This window comes from Euleptes europaea, chromosome 15 (assembly GCF_029931775.1).
Source record: "Euleptes europaea isolate rEulEur1 chromosome 15, rEulEur1.hap1, whole genome shotgun sequence".
Taxonomy (NCBI): Eukaryota; Metazoa; Chordata; class Lepidosauria; order Squamata; family Sphaerodactylidae; genus Euleptes; species Euleptes europaea.
The window spans coordinates 9,236,325-9,253,770 of record NC_079326.1 but is presented as its reverse complement, the minus strand read 5'-3'; the positions used below and the strand labels follow the sequence as shown (position 1 = coordinate 9,253,770).

Genomic DNA, 17,446 nt, shown 5'->3' with positions numbered 1-17,446 from the left:
GTGATGTAAGTTTTACCTAGCAGCACCATCCTGGACATTAGTGTTCTTGTTGCCAGACATGCTATCCTCCCTTGTGATCTATGAGAACACAGACAAAAGAGAATGCTTTAGACATTATCCAGAGTTTCTAAGTTTATGGGAAAAATAATTCTTCAAAGGACCAAGTACATGTCAGGCACCAGCAGTTCAAAGAAAGCAGTGTCCGGAGGCTGGTTTCCTCCTGACTCCAGCCATCCCCCCTCACGATACTCCCTCTCCTGGTAGGCCAGGATTGTTCTGGTTGTCCCCCCTCCCCAACATTTACCCTCCCAGGAGAGAAACAGTGTTGCACTTACCTGTAACTGTTGTTCGTTGAGTGGTCTTCTGACCAGGCACACATGGGACTGCGCTTGCACAGGCCAGCCACGGAGATTTACAAGCTTCTTAGAAGAGTTAGCTCCCTAGGAGCGCTCCCCGCCCCCCGTCCGTGACCAAGCCTTAACAGCTTTTCCCGCCTAAGGATCTTGTGACAGGGGTGGGGAGCACTCTTCCCTCAGTTCTCCATTTGCCGCGGCACGGAGTGTCCAGAGACACTTGCCTCAAAAACGGGTCGCCGCCAATGGGTCTGGCCCCGATGGCTTAGACGTTGACTGCAAATGTTGCGTGGCTGGCTGATCGACATCAACATCTCCCTCTCGACGCCGATCCCTCGGCGTCAACCGCTCAATGTCCTCGTCTTGACGTTGACGATGACCAGCCTCGGGACGACCATGGGCAATGAACGGGCAATGAACGGACCATGGGCAACGAACGGCGGCGAGACTTCGCCCCAGCCCCCAAATAGCGGGTCTACGTCGTAGGGCCTAATATCCATATATCCATACCCCAGATAGTAAGAAGGGCAGTAGGCATACGGCATCCAGCCCGGGTATCAGTGTCTAGGTCCCGCATCGACTCTTTCGCCGGTAGATGGGCCCTCGTCTCCTGATGAGATCATCTCGGGAATATCAACCTCTTACTCGTCCGAGGAAGAAAATTGCAGCTCGACCCCTGGTGGAGATGGGGTACGAGGTCGCCCCATGGCAGGTACTACCGTACTCTGCGGGCATGCTTCACTTCTGCCTCTTTCCCGATTTGCAGCCCCTTCCGAGGCATGCTTCAGGTGCGGCGACACAGCCCGCTTCCTCGGAGACTGCTCCCCCTGCCTCGACAGCGATCGATGGGGAGGCGATGGAAACTTCTTTGGCTCCGAGAGGGGGTTGCGCTCAGTAGATGCCGAAGCCTTCGGCGACGGTGATTGGCGTCTAATGGGGCTCGGTGCCGAACATGTCGATGTCGACCCCTCCATGTCAAGCGGCTTGCGACCTTCCCCCTCTTCAGCAAGGGGCGCTCCGCCTAACTTTGGGGAGGAGGAAGACCCCTTCTTATGTTTGTGCTTCTTAGAAGGAGGTTCAGAGGCAGCTCTCTGCTCCTTCTGAGGATCCTGCCAGCTTCTCTTGGGGTGAGATGCCACTGAGGCCAGGGAACCTAGTGAGGCTGCCCTCTCTCCCTTTCCTTGAGGGAAGATAGACTGCTCATAGAGCGCGGCTTTAAGCTTTTTTGCCCTATCTTGGCGACATCTGTGGGTGAACTGGGCACACGCTCTGCAAGCTGAAACAATATGCCCCTCTCCTAGGCAAATAAGGCAGTCGAGATGCTCATCGACCTTCGCCATTTTAGTGCCACATGTGTGGCATTTTTTAAAGAGAGCCATAACAACTAACTCTCTTTCACTTTCAGAAAAAAACTACACCGACCGTGAAATCGACAACCAACAAGACTCTTGAAGGATCACCACACGGTAAGTGTACTAAGCAACCGAAGCTGTGTGTTCTCTCTGCGGGGGCAGAAAAAGAACTGAGGGAAGAGTGCTCCCCGCCCCCGTCACGTGATCCTTAGGCGGGAAAAGCCATTAAGGCTTGGTCACGGACGGGGGGAGGGGAGCGCTCCTAGGGAGCTAACTCTTCTAAGAAGCTTGTAAATCTTCTCCGTGGCTGGCCTGCGCAAGTGCAGTCCCATGTGGGACTGCACAGAAGCCAGGAAAACGAACCACAGTTCACCCCGTGGCCACTTTGGATGGCTTGTCATGTTGCCCTGAGCTTGCCAGCGCCAGCTTCTGTGATGCCAGAGAAGCCGGCAAGGCTGGCATGAGCAATGCTGCCAATCAGCTGTTTGGTGGGGCCCTGACCCCTGCAGTGCAATGGGCCAAAAGTCCACATGGGGGTGACAGACAGTCCCAACACCAAGGCCAGCAGGAGGAACACTGGCTTGTAAGGGCAACAGGTCTCCTGAGAGAGGCATCGGGAGAGCAGAGCCAAAGACTGGTGGCCTGGGATATTTAAAAGCCTTGCAGGCCAAGGAGGATACAGCCTGGCGGGAGATGGAGGACCTGGGTGATTTAAACACTCCTCCCCTCCACATAGCTGGAGCAGAAAGCAGGATAGCCCTTGGGTGACTCCTTCCCTGTACTATGCACTGACTCCGCCATTTAGCCTGGCAGCAATTAGACTGATGGGTCATACTCTTCTTCAAGTAGCTCAGCTAAAGGGCAGGGCCCTCGGTCTCCTTTCCCCTCAGCAATACACACAGTTTTAAGTATGGAGTACAGAGAGCTGCAGTGTAACATGTCTACAAGTCTCTCAGTATTTATCTGCTTATTTTTAACATTTGTACACCCTCTGTGACGCATGAGACATTATTACTGCATCTTATGGTTTACTGTCACCACTTGAGGTACCCGCTGTTGTTGTTGTTGTTGTTTTGCCATCAAGTCACAGCTGACTTGTGGAGACCACGCAGGGTTTTCAAGACTAGAGACGTTCAGAGGTGGTTTGCCATTGCCTGCCTCTGCCATCACGACCCTGGCATTCCTTGGTGGTCTCCCATCCAAATACTAGCCAGAGCTGATCTTGCTTAGCTTCTGAAATCTGATGAGATCAGGCTAGCCCACCATACCCTCAAATATACATGGATACGTTGTTTAGTCAGATGCTATAACAATTTTATAATTCTCGGCTCTTCTGTTTGTAAAACCCTGTACACTGTTCTATTCAAATGCTATAGGAAACTGCAGGCATAGCGCTAGTATCCAATATCAAATATTATTGCTAAAACCATCTTACAATGGTTTAAAGCAATGGTATTCAACCTCTTCAGACCCAGGACACACTTTTAACTTCTCAGCTGATGGTATGGAACCCACTAAGGTGCAAGCATGTGACATCTCAGACATGTGTCAGGAAAAGAGGAATTCAGAGGTTTACTACCTCACCACTGTCAGGCCAGGCGACAGCCAGAGCTGGAGACAGGAAGTGCAAGGCCAGCACCTGAAGGTGAACTATATTAAGGAACAAGCCAAGTGTTAGAGCCATGGAGGAAACCTCTCCATCACTGAGTAACATAGCCACTTTGTAATGCTCCTCCTCTCAGTCTGCATACACAGGAGATGTGTCACTCTTGCTCTCTATGAATGTACAGTAGAAGCAGCAAAAAAGCAGTTCTATAGGGCTCACAATCCAGCAGGTGGGGATCTGGAACCCACCTGGGGATCCTGACCCATGGGATGAAGACGACAGGCATAAAGCATTCTGAAGTAAAAAGCAAACTAAGTAAGGTAACACATGCAGTTAGAAAACTGGTCCCCCAATATTATCTGGGCTCCAACTCTTATAACTTTTGCTGAGAAATAAAGTTTCCTGAGTGCAACAGAAAAGGGTAGTTTTGGCGATGATAAATATGGACTTCAACAACCTTTTCCATGAACATGACAGCATTAACAGCACATTATCTACATGTACGGCTAGAGAACTGATTGATATCTTAAAATCACACTTATTCAAACTAACTAGGGCAAAAGACATGCCATCAGCTACAGTCATAACAATTAATTTTAAAAGCCTTTCCTAAGCCTCATTAACAATTAGTGCACCTTTCTGTAAAACCAAGATCAAACATTTTTTCAGGTGTGGTGGTGGAGAAGTCACAGGGCACAAGAAGCAAGATCTAACAAATCCCTGGACTGCAGCTCTTACCTTGTGCCCTGCCTCGGCTTGGGCCTTCAAAATGTTGCTCTTGAGATCTGGAGGAAGCCGTGCCGAAGCACTCCCGGGGCTCTCAATGGCATTGTTCAGACATTTCTCTGTCACTTTCACCACCTCCTCCTTGGAAAGAACAGAGCCACATGTATTAGCAGCATCTCCCCAGGGAGAACCTGGGAGGTGAAGAGTTGTGGAAAAAAGCACAATGGGCACACAAAGGGGACTCAAACTGGAAGACGTAATCCATGAAGCTCCAGATGAATATGCCACAGCTGTACACAAAGTGTTGGGAAAAACTGTGTGCCATCTCAGAAATATGGTTTGCACAGTAAGATGCACTTACCATGCATATATCTAGTTGCTTGCTTAGTTAAATTGTGGAACTCCCTGCCCCAGGATGTCATGATGGCTGCCAACTTGGAAGGCTTTAAGAGGGGAGTGGACATGTTCATGAAGGATAGGGCTATCCATGGCTACTAGTCAAAATGAATGCTAGTCATGATGCATACCTATTCTCTACAGTATCAGAGGAGCATGCCTATTATATTAGGGGCTGTGGAACACAGGCAGGATGGTGCTGCTGCAGTAGTCTTGTTTGTGGGCTTCCTAGAGGCACCTGGTTGGCCACTGTGTGAACAGACTGCTGGACTTGATGGGCCTGGGTCTTATCTAACAGGGCCTTTATGTTCTTAAGAATCTCTGAAAACTAATTAGTGTCAGAATCCCAATTAAGGCCTACATCTACAATACCAGGATGCTTCATCCCAAACTAAAGTTTTAGAACACAAAGTATATTAAGAAATTAATGAGACTATGACGCACCCCCCTTTCAACCGCTTCAATATCCCACTCTCTCAGCCTGGCCGTATATGCTGAGGGAAAAGTGTTGGCCTGAGTATATTTGTGAGGAGATTATTTTCCTTCTCCTCCAGTCCCACACCCGTATTTACCTCAGAGAGAAATATGACACAAGAGGCTTTTTAACTTAAACAGACAAAACAGGGAAGTTTATTGAACAGAACTCACAGAGATTGGTTTTCAAGGAAAAGGCAGAAATTGGAGGGAAAACTCAAAGTCAGGTTTATCTACGTAAGATTACTTCAGAGATAGCTTAGATGTTTTCTTCACTCAAGTTCCTTCAGTTCTTAGTTTCACGCTTACTCAGATTCAGAATCTCAGACTCTGTCCCCAGCGTAGCTCACAGGAGCGAAGGAAGTCTGAGTTCCTTTCCCTCCTCAGAGAACTCACAGAAGGTTGGGGAAATATCCAAAATCCCTCTTCCAGTCCTCTCTGATTACCCCACACAGGTGGCTGTAATCCTCCACACCTCCTTGCTACCGGAATAGCTCTACCTCAAAGACTAATTCCCCTTGTGACCTGCGAATGGGCCCTCTCTAACCCAATTCTCACTCCTGTCACTTCCACAGGTTGTGTGTTTCAATAGCCTTGGCTTTAACAGAACCCCTCAGGTCCACAGAGTACAGTCTGGCTTCCGCTCGGTCTCGCTACCAAGCTTCCAATCTGTCACAGCCTCCTCTCAGGCTGGTTCCCAAGCTTCGACTCCTTTCACAGCCTCCTATCCAGGCTGGGTCCCAAGCTTCGAATGCTTTTCTGTCTCTCAAAGCTCAGAGTGTCATCTCTCTGGCTCTGCCCACTCTTGGTCTGTCAGCTCTTGCTGCAGATTAACCCCTTATCCGTCACAGAGACTACATTTCATTTCCTATGGAGCATTTTATTTTGGATTTTTATTGCCAGGATGGCAAGGCTCATCCAGCAATATAAATGCACTTTCCACACTAAAGCTGCCATTTACCTTGAGCACCAGGAGCCAGTGTGGTGTAGTGGTTAACATCATCGGACTCCAATCTGGAGAACCGGGTTTGATTCCCCACTCCTCCACATGAAACCTGCTGGGTGACCTTGGGCTAGTCACAGTTTTCTCTGAACTCCCTCAGCCACACCTACCACACAAGGTGCTTGCTGTGGGGAGGGGAAGGCTATTGCAAGCCTCTTTAAGACTCCTTAAATGTAGCGAAGAAGTGGGGTATAAAAACCAACTCTTGTTCTTCTTCAGAAAAGAAAACAGTAGGGTAGATCGAACCATCTTCCAAGGAGACTTCCTCCAACTTAAGTGGATATTTCTCCAATGGAAGAGCCACAAAAGTTGGAGGAAGGCTCCTTAAGCTTCAAACTTTGTTGGAGGAAGGCTCCTTAAGCTTCAAACTTTGTTTAGGGGAGTGGTAGTTTATGGATAGTATCCATCCCTGTGATTTGACTGAACAACTGCTTGCTTCCAGGGAAAGAACAGTGCTATGTCAGATCCACTTTTCTGTAAACTTCCCTATATTGTTGCAGCCAAGAACAGGAGTATCTGAAGATATTCTGCTGCCCCAAGTGGCTGCAACACATAGGCTGAAGCGCAGAGTCCAACCCTACCCGGGAACAATCTCCCACCACCATAACTGGTGCTTACAACTTAGCTGTTCTTTTTCCTCTTTCTGGAAGCACCCTGGAACGCATCTGGGAGGTAAGGATCTCCACCAATGCCTGTTCTGCTTGCCAAGAAAATGTTCCCATAAACTTTGTAAATACTTTCAGCGACTCATTAAAATCTCCTTCTCATCAGCCATTAGATTCTCAAAGTCCTCTCTCCTCTGCAGATCCTGTTTTCCTTCCTCATAGCCTCTCTTTCTTCTCTGCTGAGGTCCAATGGGGGTGGGGAAAGAAGATAATTCTCTTTTGCCTCTCTTCCTTCCACTATAATTATAGTGCTTTGTAAACAAAACAGTTTCTGAAACCAGTCCAGATTAAATAGTCTGCCTGTTATTGTATTTAATCATCCAGGAGTTTGATTTCAATTGAAGAAAATCTTTCCTGTGGAATGCCCTTACAAGTGAACCCAAGCACAAATGATTGCAGAGCAAGACCCATAATGGCTATACAGGATCCAAGAGACTCTTTTTGATGTACTACTACAACTAAGCAGTTGTCTACACAATATAGCTACCTAATGTATATAATATACATTTACTGGAAATTTTAAAAATCTGACAATATACATTTTTTTTAAAAATCAGTAATGAGGGTTATACTGTTCCCTACATTCCAGAAACTCAAGACACTGGAATGCTTGTGCATCTGAAAATTAATTACTCCTTTCAGTGCCAAGTTTACATGCTTCCAGTCAAACAAACTCAGGCAGAAAGCTGCCAGAAACCTCAGCAACTCCCTTGTAAGAATAAGGCCATTCATACTATAGTTTCAAACAGACAATTTATAGACACAGAGATTATTTCATATCCAAATATAGTATGATGCCTTCTCTACCGGGCCCTGCTGCAATCCAGCGTCTTGCTGGAGCACCACACTACAACACAGCTGTGCCGCATTCCTTAAACCCTCCATCTTGTTTGCCTCCCCTCCCAGGTGTCACCAAGCGTCTGACCCACCAGTGTCTTGGCTTCGCCTGTCAGCTGTTTGGTGGGGTGATGGGCAGCTCCGGGTGTCCCCACCGCTCTCAGCTGTGCTGCTGGGTTGTGGGTGGCTCCCAGCCTGAGTTCCCACTGCGTCTTCCCCCCAATTGTCAGCTGTTTGGCGGGGCAATGGGCGGCTCCCAGCATCCCCGCCGCTCTTAGCTGCGTCACAGGGTTGTGGGCAGTTCTCGGCTTGAGCTCCCACCGCTGGAAGGAGATCCAAGCCAGGGGTGATTTCGCCCCCTTCTCAGGGCTCCCATGAGGCTGTGTTTTCCTCCTGTTCCCCTGCCTGAGGAAGGGGACTTGGTGGTAGTTGCGAGGAGCCGAAGGGCATCTCGCGACAGAGGAAACAATTATTTTGCACAGACTCAACTTACATACAGAGTTAAACTAGCCTTTGCCCTTTGCAATTTGTTTACAAAAAGCACAGGATGAAGGACGACTGGTTGTTACATCAAGCCAGGAACAACTGTTTGTTTTCTAGAGTTCTGCAGAAACTTTATTTGCTCTCTTCACTAACAACTCAGCAAAGTATGGTTTGGTTTCTCAGATACTCATTTATTCTCTGCTCTTTTGACAACAGTCTTGAGTACAAATAGTTCCAACAACAAAACAACAATAAAAAAGAGTAACAATAATAATAAAGTAACGATGCCTATGGCAACTAGGGCATCGAGTTGCTCAGATCTATCTAACGGTTTGATTTGATTACATGGGCAAAAAACTTGGCAACTGCCCGGGTGATATGATCACTTCCAGCCAAAAGGGCCTGTAGCTTACAATGGGCTGGAATGCTAACCAGATCCTTTAGAAAGGGGGAGACAAACACAGTTCTATACCTATAAAATTTTGGACACTCCAATAGACAATGGAGCAAGGTGTCAAGGCTCCCCCCATCAAAGCTACAAAGTCTATCTGCAAATGGAATCCTCCCAAAGCAGCCAAAAAGTTCTGCCGCTGGGATTGAATTAAGGCGAGCCAACATAAAGGCACATCGGTATTTGGGAACTGTCAAGGAGTCAAGATAGACGGGGCTGGAGTCTGGATAAGCCAATCCCAAATAAAGAAGAGAACAAACTCTACAGGCCCGGATTCTGATACTGAGCGAATCTAAGGCATAGAGGTATTTCAAAATCAGATTTTTAATAGAGGTCAGACTGAGGCAATCGATGTCATTAGGGGTTTGGTTTCTAGCTATAAACATGTGATGTGATGTTTATTTTTTAATTATTTAAAAACCTCTCTTTTGAGCTTAAGGAGGGATCAAACAGGACATATGTCACTGAGAAAGATGTGTAGCCAGTTCCGAATGTTGTTATAAACTACTCTGAAACTTTTAGAAAAGGACAGGGTACACATTTAAATAAAACAATACTTTCCCCCTTGAAAGATCTATTTAAAACCATAGAATTAAAATAAGGGGTGCTTAAATGCAACAGATTTTCATGGAAATCAATGCTATTTTAGGTGCGCTCTTTCAAAATGGTACATAAACGTTCCACCTGCAGCTTGCAACCTTTAACCAAGGTGCCTCAAACCTCTGCTGAAAAATGCATCCTTCAAATAATTAATTTAGACTCAAATAGTGTGATTCATTCCATGACAATTGCTTTTTGGCTTACAAAGCTAAACAGTCTCTGCAGAATAATATGCTAATTTAAAATCCATATATCAGTTATCTGTGTATCAGTTACATATCAGCCGTGCAGCAGCCAGGCTCCTTCACATTCCTTAATTATAATGGAACGCTCTCTTCAACATGGACCTTACAGTTTGTGAAGGTATTAATATCCACAAATTCACAGCAGATTCTCAATTAGTATCCAATAATTACATATGAAGAAGAGGAGTTTAGTCCATAAAAGCTTATGCTGGGATAAAATTCTGTTTGTCTTTATGGTGCCACCAGACTCCTGCTCAGTTTTGGCTGCAACAGGCTAACACAGCTGAAATCACAAATTCAGTGTTGTTAAATGAACACTAACAGCAAGCTTAGTTTGCCTCACTAGTAATCACTGAGAGAGAGGGGTCCCTTTCATTAGCTACTGAGACTTTGTTTCCTTTGACTCTTAAAGCTGAACACACAGCAGAACAGATACAGGCAGTGGAACAGGTTTTTGGGTTTGTTTGTTCCTGTTTACTAAGAGGAAGAGCATTCAACAGGACAGAAACCTGGGCTAATTTTCCTACAGACTGTGTAATCTTTATAATGCCTTGACCAAGCAGAACTGTGGACAAGGGAAAAAGAAAAGCTGTTATAGAGGCTCCAAACACACAGACATAGTGATCTTTTCCTTAGGAGAAGGGTGCATCAATACAGCCAGGGAAACAGAAATACTAATCACAAAGAGCTCAATATTCTTCCACAGACTCTAAACTACTTGCCATTCGTCCCTGCTAGGGAGAGAAAGAATGTATTGATCTAGTGATTATATTTTTATCTTGCTTTTCAGCCAAAAACAGACTCCCAAATCGGCTAATAGCAATAAAAATCCAATGCAAATAGTTAAAAAGTAATACAAATGGTTGTTCTGTGGTAGGTGTAGTTCGGTTCAGGCATGGTGGAGCAGACTAGCTGTACCTTTCTCTCCCTCTTATGCCCTCAGAGATAGCAAATGCTAAACTGCAGGGGTCACCCCCCCCCAAAAAAAAAGATTAGGATGAAAGCACGATAGAAGAGAGGGGAGTTGGCTGCAGCCACCACTTGCTCTCAGCAGTTATGATTGCTTGGATGAATGTGAATTCGGAGGGGAGAGATTTTCTCAGCAGGAACAAATTCCAGCCACAACAAAAGGGTACCTGGCATTAACGCTCTCTCTCGCTAATGGCCTTGAGTAAACTAAGAATTTAAACAGTGAGACACAACAAAGCCACTCTGGAAAGAGTGAAAATACTACAGAATTCTCATCTTGTCTGTGTTACACTTGTTTGGCCCCAGGTGTGGCTGGATGAAACGACAGGTTAAGATAGTACAAATACTGGATTCTTTTAGTCTAGATGTGACAGCAGGAGATTTGTCACTGGATCTTCTCCTTTTAAAAATATAAAATAGCAGCTGGTAGCTCACTCCTGATTCAGATCAGGACTGTGACATAGTGGAAGAAGGGGTCTGATCTATTCTCACTATACCAATTCTGCAGTCTCAGACTCCCCTGCCTGGTTCCTGAGGTGATATCTGCTTCAAGAAAAACAAGGACATTGCAAAGGCACATATATGTCTTCTCCCTGCCAGCAAGGGGCAAATGAGATTTATTCAACAGGATTATATTTTACACAGCCCAGAAACTGTTCACGACAGGATATAAAAATAGGATTATAAAAATGGAGTAGTGCAAAACAGTTACTCTTCCATACCATGGTCCAAATCCAAATTTGGGGGCCCTGAAGCCACTGGATGCAGCTTTAAAGACAATAGGAGACCCATTCATGGGCCTCTGGCCACCCTACTTAGTTTGATTCATCTTCAGTGCCTGGGTATTTGAATTCTGGTTTTGTCAGTGTCTTCATCCACAGCATATGATTTTTCTATAAACAACCCCCCCAAACAATTCTGCATGGGAAGTACCTGCAGTCACAATCAGGGATCTACTGCAGGGTCTTGCAGACAGGTACTCCACAGAGAATCAGGACAACAGCCAGCAAACAATGGGAATCAGACAGAGTTTCAGGTTAATGAGCAGGCCCTTGTCAGTGGGACTGCTGCTCCAGCTCAGTGGGAGCTTGTCAGTGGGACTGCTGCTCCAGCTCAGCTCTGGAGTCTACTCAGGCACATGCAGCAAAATGAGGCAGGAGAATTCTGAGGTGAGAGGCTGGGCAGTACCACTTCAGAATGCAAGTGGAGGAGCTTGTATTCCCCTATGCAAGCATTCCCTACAAATAAAAAATTAGTACGTCAGGAAGATTCTAATCTAGCTCTCCAGATGCTGTGCTAATGTTCCACTTACAGGGAATTATTACATAGAGTAACTCTGATAAAACCTAATCCCTCACCTGCTGTCTAAAGTGGTACAGTCTACTGTGCAACCTCAGCATTGCATGCATAGATCCAGCCTGAGTTCTACAGGGACTCGAGTGTCCTGACTTCTTGGAAGACTCCCCGACTCTCATTGAGCATTCTGTTCCTCTAGTGGATCTGTGATGCTGCAGGCTATCTGTAAAAAGGTAAAGGTCCCCGTGCAAGCACCGGGTCATTCCTGACCCATGGGGTGACGTCACACCCCTACGTTTACTAGGCAGACTGTGATTACGGGGTGGTTTGCCAGTGCCTTCCCCAGTCATCTCCCCTTTACCCCCAGCAAGCTGGGTACTCATTTTACCGGCCTTGGAAGGATGGAAGGCTGAGTCAACCTCGAGCTGGCTACCTGAAACCAACTTCTGTCGGGATCGAACTTAGGTCATGAGCAGAGCTTCTGACTCCAGTACTGCAGTTTACCACTCTGCGCCACGGGGCTCTTGAGGGCTACCTGTAGGTCTAATGAAATTTGGGATTCCTAGACCTGATGTCAGTATCTGTAAGCAACCAAATCTCTTTGGGAGTAGGGGTATAAAGCATCACAGTCATGCAGTGTTCTTTCTCCTCCTCAGCTGTAAGAATCCTTGGCAAAGAATCTGCCTCGGCAGCTGCTTCCAACACAGCACTGGGAAAAGGTATCCCACATCCTAAGGTCACCGGACTCCTCTACTTAAACAATTTGGGTTTGGAATATGGGCCATGATAGTTATGAGATCCGATCAGATACTGCTACATGTTTCTAGATGTTATGGAGGACAGAGAAAAGCAATACCACTGATTATAGCTCCATCCTCAGAGATTAAGGCAAAAGTGTACTGTATAACAATCATCAGGCACTGATTTGCCAGAAGGAAGGACTCAAGTCTCTTCCAAATAGCACACCATGGAAATATCACTCTTGAGAGACCAGATTTATTTTCTTAGTGAAAGCCAAATAAAGATAATGTACTCAATTTGACATAATTTCTGGAATTAGCACTGTGAACCTGCATACATACTGGTAAACTGAATCCTGGTATCCATTTTTTGGTCACTGTGTCAATGGTGGTTTTGTGCAGAACTGCCCAATTTCAAGCTTTTTAACACAAAACAAAACACTATTATAGAACCTAGCTTTGTTTTAAATAAATTAAATAAAGACTGACATTTTTGGGATTCTGAAAAATACATCAGATTTTTGTGATAGAAAGTTAGTTATACAAAAGGTAACTAAATTATAACTAAAAGATAACTAAATATATATCAGCTGCTAAAGCCACTTCCAAATATGGCTTACAGCCAGGACAGATAGCTGGAAAGTCACAAGTGCATTAGAAACCTAAGCCCTGTACCTCATAACCCTAGGAGCAATGAGCTTAGAATACCTGTTTGTTGACATTGACGTTTACATTTGAGTGAGGAACTGGAACGGGGCTAAGTTCTGCTTCCAGCTGCTTCAATTTCAATGATGCATTCTCAGCTACCAAAAAAATAAAACAGATGGGATATGTGGATTTAAGTCTAGAATACAATTCTGCAAATCTTTATGACACAATAATATGTTTTACCAAGCTTGAGCATAGCATAGAAGATACAAGGGACGGAGAGAGAGCAGCAGGACAAAGTGGTTTCATTTCAGTGCCAGTAAGTAACCTTTGGCATTAGAATTCCGTTATCCAACACATGACTGGGTTTCTGGAATGAGTGCCTCCAGTCAACTGATCATCATTCTAGGGAAGCTTTATTCCACAATGTAACATAGCCTGTAAACTCTGCAAGCAACTCAGATGCTTTGCAACGGTATTTAATTAATTAATCAACTGATTAATTAATCTTATATCCCGCCCTCCCCAGCAAAGCAGGGCTCAGTAACAGTAAGTTTGCAGGTGTCCCAATAAAGACTGTTTCACAGAGCTCCTCCTTACCAGTAGGATCCACCTTCTCCGAAGAGTGCTCTTTTGTGCCATAGCCAAAGAAAATAAGGCCTGCCTCTTCCACAGTTCCAGATGACTCTCCAACAGAAGGCAAGCCAACAGCATTGTCAATACAAGTTTCCAACAAGTCCTTGTTATCCAATAAATCAACCACCAGAGGCATGCTATACAGGGAAAGGAAAGGAAAAAGATTTAAGGCAAAACAAACCCAAAGCAAGCATATCAGCTATGCAAATACAGGTGTGGTATTACATGCCCTCTCCTTGCTGGTACCGCCATTTCTGAAATCCTCCTCTGAAAGCCTAGGACCTTATAACACCAGAGGTTCAGAGGGACTCCACCTTTGATACCAAACCAGAGAAATATGGCTGAGTGCAGCAAAAGGGCAATTGCAAGAGGAAGTGGACTGTTTGCATCAACTCTTGAGCTCTGCAATCAAGACCCCCTTTTTGCTGTGATTCTCCAATGCACTGCACATTTAGGATGATATGTGACCTGATAATGGTAGGTTAATAATCCAATCTGATAAATGCACTTAACCCTATTAAAACTAGCAATCAACCATTAGCCAGGCAGAAGGGCTCCTCTCCTGACATAACCACATTTCCCATCACTACAACGTACTGATGTCCTTTCTACCTGACCCACCCACCTTCTAGAAGGAGCATTTATCTATATGTACCCCACAAGGGATCCAAGATCTCCCTGACCCACCCACCTTCTAGAAGGTAAATAGTAAAGGGTATAAGAGGGGCTCCCCACCATTTTGTAGTTGGTTCTGCTCCTGAACCTTCTTCCAGTGCTGACAGGAAACAACAGGATCCTTTCTTCAAGGAACAAGCAGCATATTGATTTCTCCTGTTCTACCTTACCATCTTTCCCATGACTTTCTTCCCTCCTTAGCTCACCCTTTTCCACACACAGAATTATAGTCCTCAAACGCAAAACATAAAGTTGCAAGTGGGTGTGTTTTGACTGTATAGAATTTTGGGGTGGGAACAACCAGTTAAGAAGATAAAAGCAACAATCCGCAGGCTCCTTGATTCCAGGACAATCTTTTGCTGCAGTGGGCTTTTCACCATTCCCAGCCACCCTTCCACAACAGGATTTAAGTTGCAAAGAACTTCTTATCACTTAAAGAATGGGAGATTCAACCCTGGGCTTTCATGTCATGTCTTAGGATGACACATTTAGGTATGATGGAAACAAATAGAACCAGGAAATATTTTTGATGCACAGTAGGGGACAAAAAGGAGGTCTTTCCCAGTTAAAACAGTATTTTGAACATTCACAATTAAAGCTTGGTGACAGATTTTGGAAGTAATTCTAAACATATATACACACATTAGCAAGGCCCATCTTATTCAGTGGGACTTACTCACAGGAACATGTTTCTGGGATTGCAGCCTAGATCTCACATCCTTATCAACCATCAGATATAGACAATCATATATGAAAAATTATTTAATATTGTTAGTATATCCTCAGTATACATCTTGGTATAAAGACGGGCCACACTAATTTCACTGTTGTAATATTCTCATACCAGAAACATAGTTTAAATTGTTCTGTCCCTATCAAACAGTCACACATTGGATCATTAGATGGGGAGGAGCCTGGTTTATCCTTTCCATACATACTTCAAGTATTGTGAAATAGCCTTGAAAGCACATTAAATCTATATCCTAATAGTGAAGTCAGACAAATCTGAGGATACTTAAATCCAGTGACTGGAGCTGTGATTGGGAAGACAAATCTTTCTACAAACCTGAAAAGGACCCAGGTTTGTAGAAAAATATGAAACCTGCAAAAAAATACATTGGGGGATTAAAAATACTCAAAAATTATAAAAAGAACACCTGTAGCTTTAAGCAATGGATATCTTCCATGGATGTAGAAAGGCAACCACACTATTCCAGGCTTGGTTTCTGTGAGTTAAAAGGCAGGGAGAGACAGCAGGGTCTTTTCTAGACTTATTTTGGTCTTTGAAAATCTGAAAATTAAATAAGGCCCCAAGTAGCTTTTATTTCAAAATGCCATTGACTCTTCAGTGGCCACTCCCAAAAAGAGACTTGTAGGGACACAGGTTTTACTCTTCAGAGGCCAAGCAACTATACTTCTTCCTAGCAGAATCACATTTGGATCCCTAGAAAGATCTACAGGAAAAGATTAGGCTCCCAGACATTCTAAAGGAAGCACATAATGAACAGAATGAGTCTTTCTTCAAATTTCTTGTGCTATCCTGAACCCACTTGGAGTAAGGGAAAAAGTGACATCCATGCATACTTCTAGAGATTCCTTTTAACCATCAGCTACATCCGCAGTTACAAGGACATGCGCCGACGCCAAATGAATACAACGAAGTGTGATAAAAGTAACAATCTCCACAAATTTTGTTTTTAGCTCTGAGCTTCTCATCCACAACTATGTCTATACAAGTCTGCATCATCTGACCTTGCCATGGAGACACGACTGGGGGAAGTGGGAGTCAGATTCTTTATTACTAAATAAAAGGGAAGCAGAACACAGGACAATTGACTCTGATTGCCGCAGCAGGTAAGGTTCTTTTATTTTTTTAAAAACAGAGCAGTTTTCCTTCCATCTAATAGAAAGGAATGATGAAGACAAGGACTGCCTGACAGAATAAGCAATGTCAACCATGAGTATTGTGATATTCTGTCCGATTTCACCATAGACCTAATCTCAGACTTAGCATGTTTGCAACAAAAAAGAAAGATCACACAGTGATGTCATACAAACTGACGGGGTTACATAACAGGAACAAAGGAAAGCATACACACTTTTCTCATGAAAACTACTGAATATGTTTCCCATTCAAGCAAAACGTCTCTCAAAACAGACAGCTTCAGATATCCTCTATTTAGCATTCCTTCAAGTCCATTTGAAAATCATTTGTTTTAAAGTGTAAATATTTAATTCTAATCAGGCATGTAATTAAAAGTGCAAAACTACTAAAAAGAAGGACACATTCATATTCCAGTTACCTCCATCTGTTTTTAAAATATAAAAACATTACAAGATCAGGTTGACTGTAATTAATCTACTGTTGGTACTCATGTTTATTTAACACTTGGATAACAAAGTATTGTTTCCATGGGTCAAATATGCAGCTTTATTACAAACAAGGAAGCCATTTAAAACCAGTTTTCAATAACAAAAACTGTAAAGACAGCTCTTCAATATAAGAACACCAGTGGCTATCTATGTTCAAAGATTAATAACTGTGAGCAATTCTTCATATTCAGGCATTTCAGCATATGAGTTAGTTTCTGAAAGACAACTTCCATTCTCACGTCCTTCGAGTGTGTTAATGTTCCACAGTGTCACCCAGAGGATAGTGAAGGCTTTCTAAAGAGAAAAGTCCTACAGGTCAGTCATGGTGGTTTGGACACCAGAACCCACTATGTACATTCCTGCATTCTTCACATTGTGTTCACGGACAAAGCCATTGTAGTATCTACCCACTGAATGGGCCGAGGACGGGGGCCACGCGTTCCATGCACTTCCACCACGTTGACAGTCACCACCATCATAGGGCCTGGATTGTTGGGGAATGGGATGGGCGCACAGTTAGTGTCTAGTTACAAATGAAGGAGAGGATGGAAGGAGGAAGATGTAACTTTATGAGCAGCAAGACTGTAGAGCAAGAATGAACTTGTAGAATATTAAGCACAACACATGGGATTTTGCAAGTACATAATTCAATGAGATAAATGACTGTCACATTAAACCCTTCCTTGCTGTTGCCAGGCTGTGATAGTTTCAATTTATAATAGCCAATTCCATTTGAATACTTAGCCTTTTCATATAATGTATCCTCCACCCAACAGATGAAATCAGAAATTAATGAAGTCACCTAACCATTTCATGTCTTACCACTTTCTTCAGTTCATGCTTTTTACATCTCCTGAAAGCAAGCCTAGAAGACTCTCAGGTTGAATTAATTGTATGATACAAATGCCTGTCTGTCTG

The 17,446-nt window shown here is 44.3% G+C and overlaps 1 protein-coding gene across 1 annotated transcript in view; it reads right to left on the bottom strand.

Annotated features, from left to right (window-relative positions):
- Window positions 1-17,446, bottom strand: part of EPB41L5 (erythrocyte membrane protein band 4.1 like 5) — a 92,430-nt gene that overhangs the window by 6,295 nt on the left and 68,689 nt on the right. The window contains exons 16-19 of the mRNA XM_056861511.1: window positions 13,448-13,617; window positions 12,905-13,008; window positions 4,050-4,178; window positions 17-78 (exon numbers count right to left, since the gene is read on the bottom strand). Of these exons, the coding sequence (XP_056717489.1) occupies window positions 17-78; window positions 4,050-4,178; window positions 12,905-13,008; window positions 13,448-13,617 (465 nt within the window). The remainder of the gene's footprint in view (window positions 1-16; window positions 79-4,049; window positions 4,179-12,904; window positions 13,009-13,447; window positions 13,618-17,446) is intronic.